This window comes from Pelobates fuscus, chromosome 9 (genome assembly GCF_036172605.1).
Source record: "Pelobates fuscus isolate aPelFus1 chromosome 9, aPelFus1.pri, whole genome shotgun sequence".
In the NCBI taxonomy this organism is placed as follows: Eukaryota; Metazoa; Chordata; class Amphibia; order Anura; family Pelobatidae; genus Pelobates; species Pelobates fuscus.
Window position 1 is genome coordinate 156,447,326 of NC_086325.1, and position 17,312 is coordinate 156,464,637.

The window sequence follows — 17,312 nt, forward strand, 5'->3', positions numbered from 1 at the left end:
ATTGTATTACACCTCTGATGGAATGCATTCAAGAAGACAAGAAGCAGTGATGGACAAGCAGTAGAACAGATTATGGTGTCCAGTGGGACTCGACTCTGAGAGTCAGCCTTACCTGCATATACCTTATCTGAAGCATAGGGAAACAAGTCACAGATTATTACAGTTATTAGTCATAGCAGTTCAAACTTTTATTTAGTAGCAAAACAAAGAGCATAATAAGAGCTTTCTGTGTCAGAAACTAAAAGACTAAAACGGGGTGATGGTGGCGGTGAGGAACCAGTGAGAGAATGCTAAGTAGTTTTTTTAAAATTTATTTATTTACAAGTGGCATATTCGAAGACATTTTTAAAGAGTGGAATAGCCGGCAGCCTGGGGGCTCTAGATATGACAAGGGGCCGGCAGCTTCCGACAAAATGATTTAAAGTATTAAAAAAAACAGCGGCGTGCGGAAAGTCAACATTTTCCGATCTTCATCTTTAACATTTGCCCTTTACGAGCTCTTCCTTAACTGTCAGCTCCAAGGAATATGGCAGCTTTCCAAGCAGCAAGTCTTTATATTTCCAGTTCATCGCAGACGTACGTGTCTGCCCAAGGCAGCTGCGAAAGGACAGTAAGGGTGCAGAGGAACTCCGCACTGCATAGAGTTCTACATTTCACGCTACTTATGCTTTAGGGTCTCACCTGGGCCAACACATCGATAAACTAGTACATTATTCACTGCACGCAAAAAAAAATACATGCACTTTTTGTTGCGTTAAAGATTTTTGAAACAGTTCAGCAGATTTTAGGATAATGTATTTAATGCTTCAACCTACCCATTATGAAATCTATCACAAGCCGCCTTACCTCCATTCCATTGAGTACTGCACAAGTTACAAAAAGGGTCAATAAGTTGGGCGTTATTAGTTTATGGAATGGGACATTTAAGAGTTTTTCTTTTAATGTAAAAAATAAGAATTGCTGAATCACTTTTAAACATTTGCAGAATAAAAACCAAGATTCTATACTACCATACTTTTTTTGTTTTGTTTTTTATTTATACTTGTATATTTATTTATCAGATATATTCATTCTGTATTTCAAAAGGAAAGGACCCACCTAACTAAGGATAGGAGCTTTTTGGTCTGCCATTCACAGAATAACCAGTAAGTGTGTGTGTCAGTATGTGCGTGTGTTTTTTCTCTCCACGTATTTCTTTTTTTTTTATATATTTTATTTTTCAGTATGCATAAGTAACTACCATACTTTTTTGTTTTAATGGTTAGAGGTTTTTTTTTCCCAAGACCTGTACCCTTTAACTTTTAACAAGAGTAATTTTATTTAGCCGGTATATATAAACTCAGAGTAGTGATAACGTGTATCTGGTCCCAAAAATACGCCCTGAGGGCGGGCAGGATGCAAGCATGTTCTGACTGTGAAACAGGCGTGTTTGATCCTATCAAGTCATCCACTTCACTCCATAAATTCAGACAGGATGGGCACCTTGACTCCTGCACTCTGGAATCTTATAAATATCTCAGCGTACATAACTCAATATCACAGAAAGCTAAAACCGGCCAGCGTGATGTTGTATCTGGCAGGTAGCCTGAAATGAGGGGGAGGTTTTGAAGTCTACATTTTCTAAACGTGAAATCACTTCAACAAGAAAGGAGCACAAAAAGGTGGAAGAAATAGACAACCTACAGAGTGTGATGCTAATTAGATTAAATTAAAGGGCAATAAAATGACTTACTGGGCTGTTTAAACATGCTATCTTGGGCACGGAAAAACAAGAACTCTCACTTATCCCAAACAACTGATTGCGATAAAACAAGACGCAGGGCAGTGATGGCCAAAACTTGCTGTTCAGCTGGGCTGGGAATCTCATGACGTTCCGCTGGCTGTCTGGAGGACTTAAGTAATATTTTGGGCCAATTTTGTCCCAATTTGTTTAGCTTTAATTTTAGGATGGGTGAGCAGACTCTAAGTGTCTTGGATGATTCAACAGATTGCTTTAAAGAACCGGCAAATTCTGCAGATATGCAGGATGTATTGGTAATGAGCAGATTCACAGGGTCTTAGATGGAATCTTGGGTGGCTCAGTAATATTAATCTTCATGGAACTATCCGAAGTAGCTCGGGTGGAGGAACAGATTCTCATGGTCTCACACGGAAGGGCAAATTCTCAATATCTCACACAAAAGGTGAGATTCTTAACGTCTCAGGTGAAAGAATAGATATGTTGGTGGCCTGGTATTTCTAAGTATCTCAGATGCATGGGTGGACGCGCAGGGTCTCAATAGAGAATAGGCAGATTTTCTGTAACACGCATGCAAATTTGTGGAAAGAAATGGAGGTAATTCTGCAACTCTTTCTTTAATACACGTTCTGAGCCTTATTTTATTTTTATTTTTTTACCCATACACTGGTCAGGTCTTCTAGCCCCACAGACCTTCAGAGAACTAGCCAAAATCATTCGGTGGCACAGTTTATGCTAATGAAGTAAATTAAAATTGTATTATTTGTAATACATGTTTAAGTACTGATGTGTCCTGCTAATAGTTACCATGGGCTGTTGATTTTCCACTTTGATGATGTCTTCGTAAATGTCATCTTCTTCACAAGGGACATCATACGTATCGTTCTCCCCCAAGTCATGCTCGCTGAAAGAAAAGAGGGAGAATAGAAAAACATTGTTCATTACTCAATAACAGAGACAAGGCATGTCATTATTAATCACTAGCAATCTAAACGAGATTCTAATATGGAATGTTGAATAGTATCCATGCAGATTGGAGGAGGTATGGAACAGATTTCCAGCAGAGGAGGTGGTTAGGGTTTGGCAAAGGCAGGGAAATAAAGGTTGTTGGTTGTCTTGGGTAATGGAATCTGGAGACTTCAAATACTCATATTTTCATGCCAGGACCCTAAACCTTAATATATGTATTACAAAAATAAAAATAAAATATTGTTGTAGATGAACATAAACAGAGGGTTGATTGAGGTATCACCTTTGTATTCCAGCCTCTATCTTTTTGGACACTAAGGTAAACTCAGACAACTTAATACTCAAGAAAAAATAAATAAAATCTCAAACCTCAGGTTAGCAGATAAGACTTCTGGCATTCTTTCTGCCAAGGTCAATAAAATGAGTATCATTCAGATGGATAATAATAATACCCCAGGATGTACCTGGAAACTGCTTTATAATATTGTTTTAGTGTGAGCTAATAATATGCAAAAACACAGCTATATGAGTCGCTTGTGGCCCTTGATGCCTGGAGATTGAGAACGCTGTTAGAGGCTTAAACCTGTGACGGCTAATCTTGGCACTTCACATGTTTATAAACTACTTTTCCCATGATACTTTACCACCATTTCATTAAAAAAAACAAAGTTTAACCCATTCCACAACTTGTCATTAAAAAAATCTCTGAATGTTAATCGAATATTGTATAATTTATCTCTTCTTTAAAGGAAAACTAAATATGAAAAGCAAATGTTTTATTTTAATATCCAACTAAAACCTTCCATCCCGGAATGTCAAGGAAGACAATATATTATTCTCCTTGACTGTACAGGCCGCAGCGTACTCGAGAGGTGCTAGAAGATGCTGGACTGTGACTTCTTTTTATTGCGTCTTGGAAGGAAGTCAGAGATCAGAAAAACACATACACGTCTCTGTCAGAAGCATGGCTGCCCTCGCTATATAGGTCTCTCTGACAAAGGAACGAGGCAGGCCACAATCTGCTGCTTTCTTAACCCGCTCACATGGCATCTGTCAGCCGTGCGAAACCCCCGAAGAAGATTGGCACTGGAAAAATGGCTGAACATGTGACAGCCAGAAGGAATCCATGCTGAGCAAGGCAAGCTGATGGAGAGCGATCAATCTTTTCTTGGCCATGTCTGCGGGAGCAATGTGCCGCTGTATGAGCAGTGTTTATAGTGGTTTCTCCTGCACTTTGGGGGAAATGAGATCTAATCATGAAATCATTAACTAACGTTAAAGAGTGAATACAGCCTTTCTTTACCTTTCCCTAAATCACAAACTATTTGTAAAGGTCATTATTCAAACAGTGAACAATGTAGATATGCTAAGATTACCCTTCTGGGAGATCACAACATAAAGAAATGGTAGTATAAACATTAATTGTATCATTCGTTTTATCTCGTACATATAGCGTTGACCATTAGAAGATCAATCTGGTAATATAAAAACCAAGTTTCAAAATGGGCAGACTAGGTTTTTAACCCGTCGACATCAAGATTATACACAAACAGGAGTATCTACTAAATTGAGAATTCAAAGTGAACTTTACATTTAATTTTGAAATAGACAAAACTGGTAAAATTCTCTAATTCAGCTATGCTTCCAGTTTAGCTACTTAGACATTGAATTTAAAATTCACTTTGAATTATCATGTCAGTGAATTAGCCTGTAAATCAAGAATTGCTCATTTCAGGCCAAAGTATTTTGTTTAAAAAGAAGTGGTGTTGGATAATATATTTCCATTTGGAGTACTGTTACCTACATTTTTAAATTCCCTGCTTAAGTAGTGACTTACCAACTAACCCTGACAAGTTCAAAAACGTTCCAGAGAACCATCCTATGGATACAGAAAAAGGGACCAAAAAGAAGTGCAATGCCCCAGAGGAGCAACACTGATCAGTCAAACTCCAAATCTGAAAAACAAAACTTTAATCCAATCCTAAAGGATCACTATAGGGTCAGGAACACAAACATGTATTCCTCACCCTATAGGGTTAAAACCACCATAGAGCCCCCCTGGCCCCTTCTTGCCTCCCTAATATAGTAAAATCTTACATGTATTCAAGTCTGTAGCTGCTGGCTCTGCCCCTGTTTGCCTGTGAACTGCCAGCTGTCTGCTGACATCATCAGAAATGGCAGTGTGAGCCAATCACAATGCTTCCCCATAGGATTGGCTGAGACTGTCAAGGAGGCAGATTAGGGGCAGAGCCAGCACATGTCAAACACAGCCCTGGCCAATCAGCATCTCCTCATAGAAATTAATTGAATCAGTGCATCTCTATGAGGAAAGTTCAGTGTCTGCATGCAGAGGGTGGAGACACTGAATGTCAGTCACATTGTGCAGCACTGCCCCAGGAAGCACCTCTAGCAGCCATCTAATGAGTGTCCAATGGAGTGATCACTAGGCTGTAATGTAAACACTACAATTTCTCTGAAAAGACAGTGTTTACAGCAAAAAGCCTGAAGGGAATGATTCTACTCACCAGAACAAATACAATAAGCTGTAGTTGTTCTGATGACTATCGTGTCCCTTTAAAATTAGAATATGTGTCTGTTCATAGAATTGTACAATGCTTTTAAAAGATAACCGTTGTCCAAACCCCTCCTAAAACTGGGAAAAATAAAGAGGCATCATCACAAAAAAAATATTATGTTCACACAAATTATAATGGTGAATATTTTAAAGAGAACCCTACTTTTTTAGGTTTCTAATTAGGGTTTAATACATATTTATTGCTTCCAGCCAATGGTATGACTCCTGTCTGTACCCCTAAAAAGGAAACGGAAACTTGATCTAAGGAATTCTAAGCACAGATTCATTTATAGAACTGAAACAGTGTAAGATCAGGGAACCTGCTTCTGAGTTCTGTTTTTTTAGTTTAACTCTATTTCCAGAGCGTCAAAAGCAAAATTTCCTTTTCATTATTTAATTATAATAACCATAACATAAAGCGTTGCACTGCGCTGAGAAGAAATACCCAGATTTCTGCCTTTAGTGTGAACACCTTTTAATTTAGGCCAAAATCAGCAATTGAAATATCACATGTGACAGGTCCTACAATGTGTGATTTTGGCTACAGGCCCATTTTTACTCGCTCGGGCCTGATGCAAAATGATCATTAAATTGGAAGTAGAAAAAGCTGACATTATGCCCAGGGACTTTGTATGGTGCAGTCACACAGTGATTTCACAGAGAGGCAAAAGCAAGCCGAGGCGGCAAGGTCACAGACTGAAAATGTCTCGCCGTCTCCGGCAGAGCGATATCTCACTCCACAAACAAGTCTGCAGGTTCATTAAAGGGCTACCAATAGCTTAAATCTTAGAAACCTCTTACATTTAGGGGGTTTAGATTTAGGGCAAAATAGTCAATTTGAAGAAGAAGTAAAAAAAAAAAGTCTCCAACTTTTGTACAATCACATATTAGCTCAATTCTCAATTCATAACTTTTTTGGGGTTCGTGCATAAACTTTGTAATATACCACTTACTAGGAGTCCAACCCTCGAGGCATCCCAACTGTCCAGGACGGGTCAGTAACCCACTGGAAGAGAACTTAGAAATGCCTAAATCGTGGACCGTCGAGGGGTGCTCAACGACAGGGTTGGAAACCACGTCTATATAGCGCATTGAATATTATCACTGAATACATATTTTTTTTCCCCCACATACTCTGGTCTACCTTTTATAAGTCTACTTCAACCAGTAAGTGCCTGAGATACCAGATATTGTCTGCTGTTGATACTGAAACCAATCGAAGAAACAAAACACACGCTGTAATATCATTCAGGAAGTAAAGGCATATCCCATTCACTGCTGTGGAAAATAATACAAAATGGCTAACCGCCATGGGGTTTTAACCTCCCCATTTTATTTTCTCTCGTCTATGTTTGGTTCACTCTCAAATCTTACCTTAGCGAGACACTATAGTCATCAAAACAACTTTAGCTTAATGAAGCAGTTATGTTGTGCAGATCATGCCACCACAGTCTCAATGTTCAGTTCTCCGCCATTTAGGAGGTAAATCACTTGTTTCTGTCCATGCAGGCATAGCTACACCTCCCCTGGCTGTGACTCATACAGCCTACATGAAAACTAAATGTTGTTGTTTTTTTAATCAGATGTTAACTTACTTTAAACGTTTTTGTCTCCTGCTCAGTAAATTGAACTTTAATCACAGACAGGAGGCTCGTGCAGGGTCTAGCAAGCTATTAAATTATTATCGCCATTAGCAGGCGCCAACCAATTGATATGGCAAAGAAAATAAAAACACCTTCAAATTGAAAAAAAAAAAAAATCAGGGGATATAAAAATAAGAGGACCACGTAAGATCACTTTGAAAAAATGTATACAATCTAAAATGTAGTACTACTATTAAAATATTGTGACTTAAACTTGAAATTATTATCGCCATTTATATTGCGCCAACATATTCCGTAGCGCTTTACTTGAGCAGAAGATAAGAAATTATAAATTAAACAGAATTTGAAACATTAGATGACTCTTTAGAGGAAATGTTTAGAAAGACTGTGTAGGTCACATGCAGGCAGGTGTGGCTAGCGCTGTATAAACAAAGTTATTCAACTCCTAAATGACAGAGAATGGAGCAGTTAGATTGCATGGGTCATGATCTAATCACCATAACAGCTTCATTAAGCTAAAGTTGTTTTGGTGACTATAGTGTCCCTTTAATGTAATTCTCAGATGTGCTTTTCTGTAAGTCCTTCTAAATATGTCACATTAGATTTTTTTAAAGATTGCCGACATTATCAACTGGTCCTCTTAAATAAACCTGGGCAGGTTAGGGCAAGGACAGGATACAGAGCCTAACAGTAGTAATATTGCTAAAAGGAGGAATTCAGCTTAACGTAACATCTAGACCAACACGCTGTTTTCTCGGCATCTGTCGCAAACGCTGTTTGAGTACAAGAACGAAAAACATGATGGAAAACATCACTTCTGTCAAATTAATGTACATTTATAATGCTTATATTACCCCCCTTTTTTTTTTAAAACATAAGAAATATCACTTATGTCCCCAAAGTCCTTTTAATACGATGACATAAATGTTTCTTTTTTTTGCACTGCGTCTTCTCCAGAAACCACAGGCGCATTCATTAAGTAAACGATGACTTTTTTGTAGCAGTGGATGAGATCTCCCCCAGTCTCGGCCATCTGTTGACTTCCCTGTGTTTCTAATTGAAAGTGGCTATCCAAAGCCAGCCATCTGGCCAAGAAAAACAAGGCGAGTAGATACAAAACATCCATCAAGTTTCTTCCCTCGGGTACTCTACGGGTTTAACGCGTGTCCCTATCCCTGCATAAACTGCCATGTGTTATCAGAAAATCTCAAGCACACGGACTCGGAACACAGACACAGAACACAACCAGGCCCAAAAAGACATTATACATTCAAATTCCAGCTCTTAGTTCTAAACACTGGGATCACCAAGACATTAGATGATCCTTAGACATGGTGGGCAGCGGAAAAGAGGTAGGTAGATTTTAGATTTAGAGGTGGACTGCAGAAAGATGAGACCACCTCTTTTGGGCACACCAACCTTTGAGTGCTTACATATAAAAAAAAATCTTTAAAGGGACACTCTAGTCTGGTGTCTATAGCCCGTCCCTGTAGGCTTCCTATGTAAACGCTGCCTTTTCAGAGACTCCAGCATTAAAGGGGTTGAAATCTCGAGTCTTCTTTATTCTTCAAAAATGTTATCATTTGTTTCGTTTCATACAACAACCCAAGTGTAAATCTTATCAGCCCCTTCTATGTCTGCCAAACTGTTCAGCAGTATGCTACACTCTGCCTCAGGCAACAAAGTCATAACCCGTGGTCCTTGCTGCCCTCGAGGTAAAAACATGTTAAAAAGACAAACTTGGAATCGATAGTTGAATACCAGAGTGGTACGAGTGCAGACGTTCATTTTACTGTAAAAATCCGACTCGTAAATATCTGATGATAGGCATTCATCGGATAGACTATAAAATTCCATCACTACATAGCGAGGTCAGATCACTATAAAAATAATGGTTTTAATGAACATTTTATTAGTTTTTTGTCTTTAATTTTCTTTTTGTTGCAAATGGATACAATGTGTTTTGTGTAAATAAAGTGGCAGTGACCAACGACATCACATAGCTAATCAAGCATGCATAAACTACTTATTATTTATTCAAATCTTCAATAAAAATAGTACAAAGCACAACAGGACGAGGTTATTCTCTTAACTGGGAATTGTTGGGAATCCAAAGTAAATTTAAAATTTTAGACGAAAACAATTGAACTGAAAACTTGGCCGATTACCCTTTTTCTCCCCTCTAATGCCGATTTTGGCACAGAATCTGAAATTTACTTTTAATTCATTTTGAATCTCCAGCAATTCATACGTTAGTGAAGAACTCCTACCCGTTTCAGGCAAACACACTGTTAAAGTCCTAATAAAAGCCCTTTTATCTGTCTATTTTCTATATATAGCAACACTGGGGAGTTATTAAATGGGATGTAAATGCCAACGAACTAAAGCTCCTTAATACGTATGTAGATTTTGGATACATGTTGAGATGTAAAGATCAACCCTTTTACACATCCCTTGATGAATGTAGCCCGTCACTCATGTAAAATATGTCTGAAACCCTCAAAGGAGTCAAATGGGTGGAATCTCTAAGCTGATATTATCTTACTCCTGCAAATCCATCTTTGGATCAAGGAAATAAAAATGTTGATTCCTTGCAGTGTCAGACCCAATAAACTCCCACAGGGAGACCATAAACGCCTCCGTAAGGATCAGCCTGTAACGGTTTCATATCAAGGCATGGCAATTAACGAGCAATCAAAATGGTTATGCGTTTTGTTGTTTTTCTGTCAGAGAAATGGCTTCAAATGGCAGAAAAATCCCACAGCCGCAAGAACACATATATTAATGTCTCTCCTTCCCTTGCGCCCACGGCCCACCCCCAGCACTATCAGCCAATTATCTCCATCCAGGAAGGACAGAAATCATATTGGAACATAAAAGTGTAAATAACGTATTATACGTTTAGCTAGAAAAGCAGGCGGGGCCATGGGTACTGAGGGAAGTCCCACTTATTGTCAAACCGTTCCCAAATGGTTTGACAAATACAAAAAAAAACCAAACACACAACAACAACAAAAAGACGTGAGACAGGCCTTTAGATAATTTGCACCGTAAATGCTACAATAAGCTGAAGTAGTTATGGTGCTGGGAGTGGCCATTTAAATACGGTCCTTAAGTCTGAAAAATCACCATTGGAGTTGTTCTACAATGGTTGGGATCTATTTTTCAGTCACCTCTGTATTAAATCAATATTCATTGTTGGTGCTTTAGTTGAACCTTTGAGTTTAACGTGGTGCCTTGTAGAGATACGTAAAGACTGCAGTACCAATACGTTCTGGTTTATGTGGTTATGGGTTTTGAGTGATATAGACTGTATAGCGCTGTAGAAATGATGGTGCCAGGAATCCTCTGATGTCGTCCCAGGGTAAATAGTCAAATAGTTTTTCAACAGTTTTAAACCTACCTGGGCCGTTTGGGTAACTTCTTCTAGCGAAAGTTCCCATTTTCCAATTTAATATCAATTATATTCATCCCTATTCTGACATTGGCTGAGAGTGCTGGGGGGGAGCTATCTCAGCACTATCAGCCAATCAAAGTGATCAGGTTGGATAAAATTACACTTCTAGTGAAGGGTTATCCATGTGAATCCCTCTGGCCTAATTAATATCAAACCTTTATTTCGAGGCATGCACCAGAACACTATTTGCACCATAACTACTACAAGACCTGCAGTGGCTTGATTTCAAGGATTTTTGGTCTCTAACTGTTAATCTCCTTTAAAAACCAAATAAACAAAAATCAAGACGCAGATTTATTTTGCAAAGGAAGAAATCTGTAAAGCGCTCTCTGAGAGCCTATCTGTACTAATTCGGAAAGACAATAAATAACTACTTTGCATTAAGCCACAATCTGTATGTAATAACACTTTTACAATTACTACGCCAACGCCAATTTCATTCCTCTGTAGAGATTCCGCACAGATAAAATATTGTATTCACTTTTAAAAGCATAAAGGAGTCTCATGATTAAGTAATCATTAGCCGACTAGCTTACCCACACCTGCCACTCGCTTTGTGAGAGCTTTCTGATAACAGAATTTGTGCTCTGTAAGTTTCTAGAGGGGCCAAGGGCATTTAAAGTACGGTACAGAGTACCCAGACTCAAAGAGTAAAGACCTATATTACTAGCCTGGCCTTAAAGTTACTTGCCACTGCAAAAAACCTCATGCGAAATGAAATCTGGAAACGGGTAAACTTGACCATGTCCTTCTGTTACATGAACTCTACTTTAATTGTTCCTAACAGTGTGAGTAAGATGCTAACTTAGGTGGCTGTGACCTTTATCTGTTTAACAGTCCTTGCACATGTACATATATTCAGTGGAGAGAGGAACTTGCCTGTGATCTCTCCCCGCTATGGCGAACAGGCTGTTTGTTGCTACATATGACATTGTCATTGGTTGAGGGCGTGAGGCTGATTTATACAATGTCTACACAGCCTAAAAGTGTCACTGCCATGCTCTGCTGTTTAATGCCATTTTTGATAGCCCCGGACAGCAGCCTCGTTGCCACTGTTAATATGTACCGGCTTTTAAACTGAACAAGGATCATCAGAGATCGTCAGTGGCAGTTTTTGTTACACAAGCATGTGAAAATCGACAAGGAATTTTACGTTTCTGCACTAGCAGCCAGGTAACCAACGTCTATCACAGGCAATGGCGCACTCTTAAAGGATCACTATAGGGTCAGGAACACAAACATGTATTCCTGACCCTATAGTGTTAAAACCACTATCTAGCCCCCCTGGGCCCCTCATGCCTCCATAAATATAGCAAAATCTTACTGTATTTAAGCCTGAAGCTGTAACTCTGCATGCTGTTTGACTCAGAAAAACAAGCAGTCTGCGGATATCATCAGAAGTGGTAGCCTGATCCAATCACAATGCTTCCCCATAGGATTGGCTGAGACTGACAAGGAGGCAGAGCCAGCACAATTCAAACACAGCCCTGACCAATCAGCATCTCCTCATAGAGATGAATTGAATCAATGAATCTCTATGAGGAAAGTTCAGTGTCTGCATGCAGAGGGAAGAGACAATGAATGTTTGGATGCATTTTAGGCAGCCATGACCCAGGAAGGACCTCTAACAGCTATCTGAGGAGTGGCTAGTGAAGTTATCACTAGGCTGTAATGTAAACACTGCATTTTCTCTGAAAAGACAGTGCTTACAGCCAGTGGCGTACATACCAGAGTCGCAGGGGTCGCGGCTGCGACCGGGCCCGGCCCACCAGGGGGCCCGGTATGTACCCACTGTGGCCAGCCTCTTCTCCTGGAGGGCCCAGGAGCCGGCCACCTCAGGGCCCCCCCGAGGCTGGCCCTGGTGTCACCCGGCGGGCAGGCGGCGGGTGCATGAGGGAGCACTCTTCAGCTCCCTTGCACGCCGCACTGATCCTGGAGCTGTAAGATGACGTCATCTTCCGGCTCCAGCATCAGTACGTGGCATGCGAGGGAGCTGAACAGGGAGCACTCAGGGGAGAGTGCTCCGTTTGGGCACCCGCCAGCCTGCCCGCCGGGTGACACCACTGGACCCCAGGGAATCCCCTCAGCTCTCCCAAAGGTAGGGAGGCTGGGGTATTACATTTTTTAAAAACGTGTGTGTGTTAGTATTAGAGTGTGTGTGTGTGTGTGTGTGTTAGTGTTAGAGTGTGTGTTAGTGTTAGAGTGTGTGTTAGAGTGTGTGTGTGTGTTACTGTGTGAGTCTGGTGTCTGTTAGTGTGTGTTTTGTAAGTGAGTGTGTATGTGTCTGTCTGTCAGTGAGTGAGTGTGTGTCTGTCAGTAAATGTGTGTGTCTGTTAGCTAGTGTTTATGCGTCTGTTTGTGAGAGAGTGTGGGTGTGTCAGTTAGTGTGTATGCGTCTGTTCGTGAGTGTGTGTGTGTGTCTTCAGCACTTACCTTTCTCCAGCGCCGGACTCCTTTGGCGCTGGGAATCTCTTCACCCCGATCTGCCTCTCAGCTCCGAATGCGCATGCGCGGCAAGAGCTACGCGCGCATTCAAACCGCCCATAGGAAAGCATTACTCAATGCTTTCCTATGGACTTTCAGCGTCTTCTCACTATGATTTTCACAGTGAGAATCGCGGAAGCTCCTCTAGCGGCTGTCAATGAGACAGCCACTAGAGGCTGGATTAACCCTCAGTGAAACATAGCAGTTTCTCTGAAACAGGATTAAAACTTCATTGAGCTGATGTGATCTGGGTGTCTGTAGTGGTCCTTTTTCAGTGTATGTGTATCTGCATGCACTGGCGTACATACCGCGGTCGCAGCAAAAAGCCTGAAGGTAATGATTCTACTCACCAGAACAAATGCAATAAGCTGTAGTTGTTCTGGTGACTATAGTGTCCCTTTAACGTGATTCATTAGATGAGGTGTGCAGTGATGCTACGTACGAAACACAGGTCGCTCTGTTCAACCTGGCATCTTCCTGACCAGCCTGTTCATCTCATGAATACATGCGCACAAATCTGCTCTCACTGGTGGCGTGCATGCATTTAAAATCATGGAGCCTTTTAAATTTGTATGGAAATCATTTCGAAATCCTTGTTTGGGTACCAGGAATTGTCAAGTCAAACTCTGGGATGAACGAATAAACTTCACTGAATTAAGAGTCTGTCTTGATGGAATAATAATTCTATTTCCGTGTGATGGATCTAGAGACCTCAGTTCTCAGGTCCCACATTATGTGAGAACCTTCCAGCTTATGTAGATATTACTGCAGAAATGTCAGGTCCTCTATAAGAAGGCGCCTGGAGAGAATTGCAGGTTAAGACATATATAAGACAAACACTTACTCAGCGAGCTCCTCCAGACTCCTGTACACATCATCATCATTCTCTGCCGTATCCTCCGAGGGGAAGGGCCTGTAAGACAGAACGAAGAAATAGCAACAATTAAGGCTTTCACCAAGCAAAACAAATAACGGTAAAGTAGACAAGGCAGAGACTTATTACTCCAAACACTGTTGTACTTGTCAGATTTGTGGATCATCTACCTAAAGAGCAGTAAAATTCTATGTAACAAATTCTGAAAATCAAAAAGCCAACCTAATCTGATCTGTAGGATCAATTAATATTCATCAATATTCCATGGATATCAACCCAAATAATCAAACAGTGCCAAAGCCATCAAACACAATCAATGTAGGTATAAAGGCAATAGAAAACAAACAGTTAATTCAATAAACACCGTAATGGAAAATCAAACCTGATATATTTAGGCCAATTCAGATAATATGGAAATATCCTCAACCTGGCTATTCTGACCTACATTTGAAGGAACACTGCCCTGACACCACCATGACATGTAATTGCAGCATTTTTAAATGGTTTGACTTCTTACTTGGGATCCACGGGTGCCACTGCCTGCCTCCACTACTTTGTTCCTAAGCTTGAACTTCCATTGACTCTTCTGAAGCAGGAACTACGCATGAGAGGGTGCAATAAAAATGGTGCATTCTGGCCAACGAAACGGTCTGACACGAGCTGGGCCATCCGTGCCTGCCTCACCACTATGCGGTGTATTTTAGATCAGTAATCATAAAAAGGGCACTGGAAAACTCAGTGGATCTAAGGTGCGATATGGGGACCTGTTACATCGGTGGCAATCGAGTAGCAGGTTTAAGCAGGAATCTACCAAGGTTACAACATTTGGTATTGTGACGAGAGCAATCTCGCCACATTGCATTGGAGAAGCCTGGCTGCCCGCCTGCTGCCTTTGGACTATGGCCCTGGGAGATTGGGCCCTTTAAAAACAGTATTCGGCCATACCAGAGTGTATGTCACTCATTCTGGCCCTTTAAATACAGTGGGGTCATTTGGTACTTGCCCTGTGTGAGCTGTGGTAACCCAGATAGCTATGCCATGGAGCCTATTCGTGTGATTAAAGACTTTGGCTCCATGGCGATTAAACTGTATTCGGTTGGTCTGAGTGCCATTCACCTAATAATGTGCACTCAGACCTGAGCTATCTGGGGATATGTGAAATGTCTGTGTGTTATGTGTAAAATGTGACTTTATGTATTTTAAAGTGTTTTATGTCGTTTTGCAACCATGTGGTTAATGGAGTCTTCCCCCCATTGTCTCCAGGATAGAGGGCCCTGTAAAACCATGCTTCCAGAAGGTCAAATGCACATTTGTACTAACTTTTGAACCCCTGGTCCAATTCGTATGATTATGTTGTTCCCCTGAATGGATTGATTGTGAATATGTATTTTTATGCGAATGTGATGTATATTTTGGGAGTTATGAATGTTGTGTAAAAACTGTATTTTCCCTACCTATGATAATTGTATTTTCCTGTGTGTACAGAAAATTAGTTCACAGGTAGAGAGGAGGGCTATGTGTGGGATGTAACTATTGTGTGATTGGTTAATGTACGTTACTGTGTGTGTCCCTCCCCTTCATGGGAGCACCTAATAAAAAGGGCTGCAAGCTAGCAGCCAGAGAGTTCTATTTTTACCCTCAACTTGAGTCCTGTCTCTTATTGGGGGAATCTGCTACAAGGGATTGCTATGCTAGGCATATTCCCTTGCTATAATCACTGAGCTCTTGTAAGAGCTTGTTCCTGCTTCGTTCTGAAGGGAGATAGCTGCAGCCTGCGGTGCTTATGGTGTCTGGTGGAGTGCTTGGAGTCCTCTGGAAGCGCTAGGAGCATCCATTAACGGAGGTACCCAGTCGGGGTGCCAGTGGATCCGTTACAGGTATCAATATTAGCTATAGTGAAAAGAGACTGAGAATTTACACGTCCACGTTAGCAGTATCAACCTGGACAGCAATGGCTGGCTGAGAGTGCTTGGGAAGAATTGGTCGACTAATCTTAGCCCACCACTACCATCCAGACTTTCTCTTCCTGTAAAGATTTGTACATGTTTTAATTGCAGATAAATCGCCTTCTAAAAACCAACATAAACCCAGTATTGCCAACTGTAGTCCATTCAATAGATTGCCCCTAAAACGTGTTAGTGTCTAGGGGGTCTGTTAAAGCCCCATACGTCACCAGATTTTATTAGTAACCTTGACCCACAATCCTTCCAGTAATGATGTCACTAATGATTAGTAATGATTGCCAGCATTCTATATGTGTGCGCATGACATCAGGGACTTTTTAAGAGGTCCACTCAGGACAGAGTTTTTTTCCAGTTCGGTTAACAAAAAGAATGAGGTTTGATGTCCCCTGAGAGCAGGTGACACAAACATTCGGAATGCATCTGCTCTTAATACAGGCACGCAGCATGTTCTACCTCATAGAAATGCACTTATTTGTCATGAACATTATGTAAGATGACAGATGTACCCTTCGCCTATACTAAAAAGACAAAGAAAAAAATACCTATATTGAAATTTATGAGGTTTTTTTCCCAAATTTTTTTATACAGTCTAAATTTTTTATTTTTTATTTTTGTTGTTGCTATTTTTGTTTTTTGTTAATAACATAGGAACTGGATTTACCCTAGTAAAGATGGAAAATTTGTGAATATCGGACGTACTCTCTGAAGGAAGAGATAAAACAAAAATATTGACAAGGGGATAAACAGGAAACTATTTTTTAAAACTAATTTCTGACATTTCCGAGGAAATGGAAAAAAAAAAATCATCTGCGCCCCTTTTTTCTGATCCCAGATGCCTCTTGTTATATGGCTTCCATGCGCCCATAGTAGGGTACCATTTTGGACCAAGAATGCCATAGCTTCTCCAAATGAATAGTAGAAGGAATTGTCTGGAAATGCTTGCTAGAGAGCTCTGCAGACATAAATAAGCCAAAAGAAAAGGTTTATTGTTTCAGAAGCAGTGGAGGAGGCGAAGGAAAAATAAATTCTGCGTGCATGTGTAAGGGAGCAAGTGTCCTTAATTAGGGCAATTTCCACGGCTTTAGACACATACTGTTGTTCCCTACAGCAAATCCTTTCAGCACACAAAAAGGAAGTGAGTAAGATTTGTTTCCCAAGCCCCGGGCCCTGCTACTGTTTCCCAGTACAGAGAACTGTGAATTCTACTTAGAGTTCCGAAGAAGGATACAGCTCTTTGACACTAAAAATCTGAGCGTCTTAGCGCAAATAACCAGTGTTTTATGCTTGCTTGATTAAAGTATATATTTGTTTTTAGTTTTTGTGATTGGTGTACAAAGATGCTTCCAAACGGTTAACTGACTTTAAGGATATTTTAGTAATAGATGCCAGTCCTCCGTCTGAGTGGGGTAGCCACTGTTTGTGTCCAATCTCTGGCGAACAGCTTAATACAGAACCCTGGGTAAACACTAGTGGCATGCTGACACCATAACAACTACAGTGGGCTAAAAGCATCATCTGACCAATATTGGATTATAACGACCCCGGCAGCATAGGGGATAAACTCTGTACACGCAGAATTTGGTAGTGAAATGCACTGACTATAGGCACCATAACCACTTCAAACCACTTAAGCGGTTATTGTGCTTG

General features: G+C 40.6%; 1 protein-coding gene across 1 annotated transcript in view; it reads right to left on the reverse strand.

The window, feature by feature from the left end:
- VAV2 (vav guanine nucleotide exchange factor 2) overlaps positions 1-17,312 on the reverse strand; it is a 237,879-nt gene that overhangs the window by 42,769 nt on the left and 177,798 nt on the right. Inside the window, exons 4-5 of the mRNA XM_063433483.1 lie at positions 13,672-13,740; positions 2,546-2,642 (exon numbers count right to left, since the gene is read on the reverse strand). Of these exons, the coding sequence (XP_063289553.1) occupies positions 2,546-2,642; positions 13,672-13,740 (166 nt within the window). The remainder of the gene's footprint in view (positions 1-2,545; positions 2,643-13,671; positions 13,741-17,312) is intronic.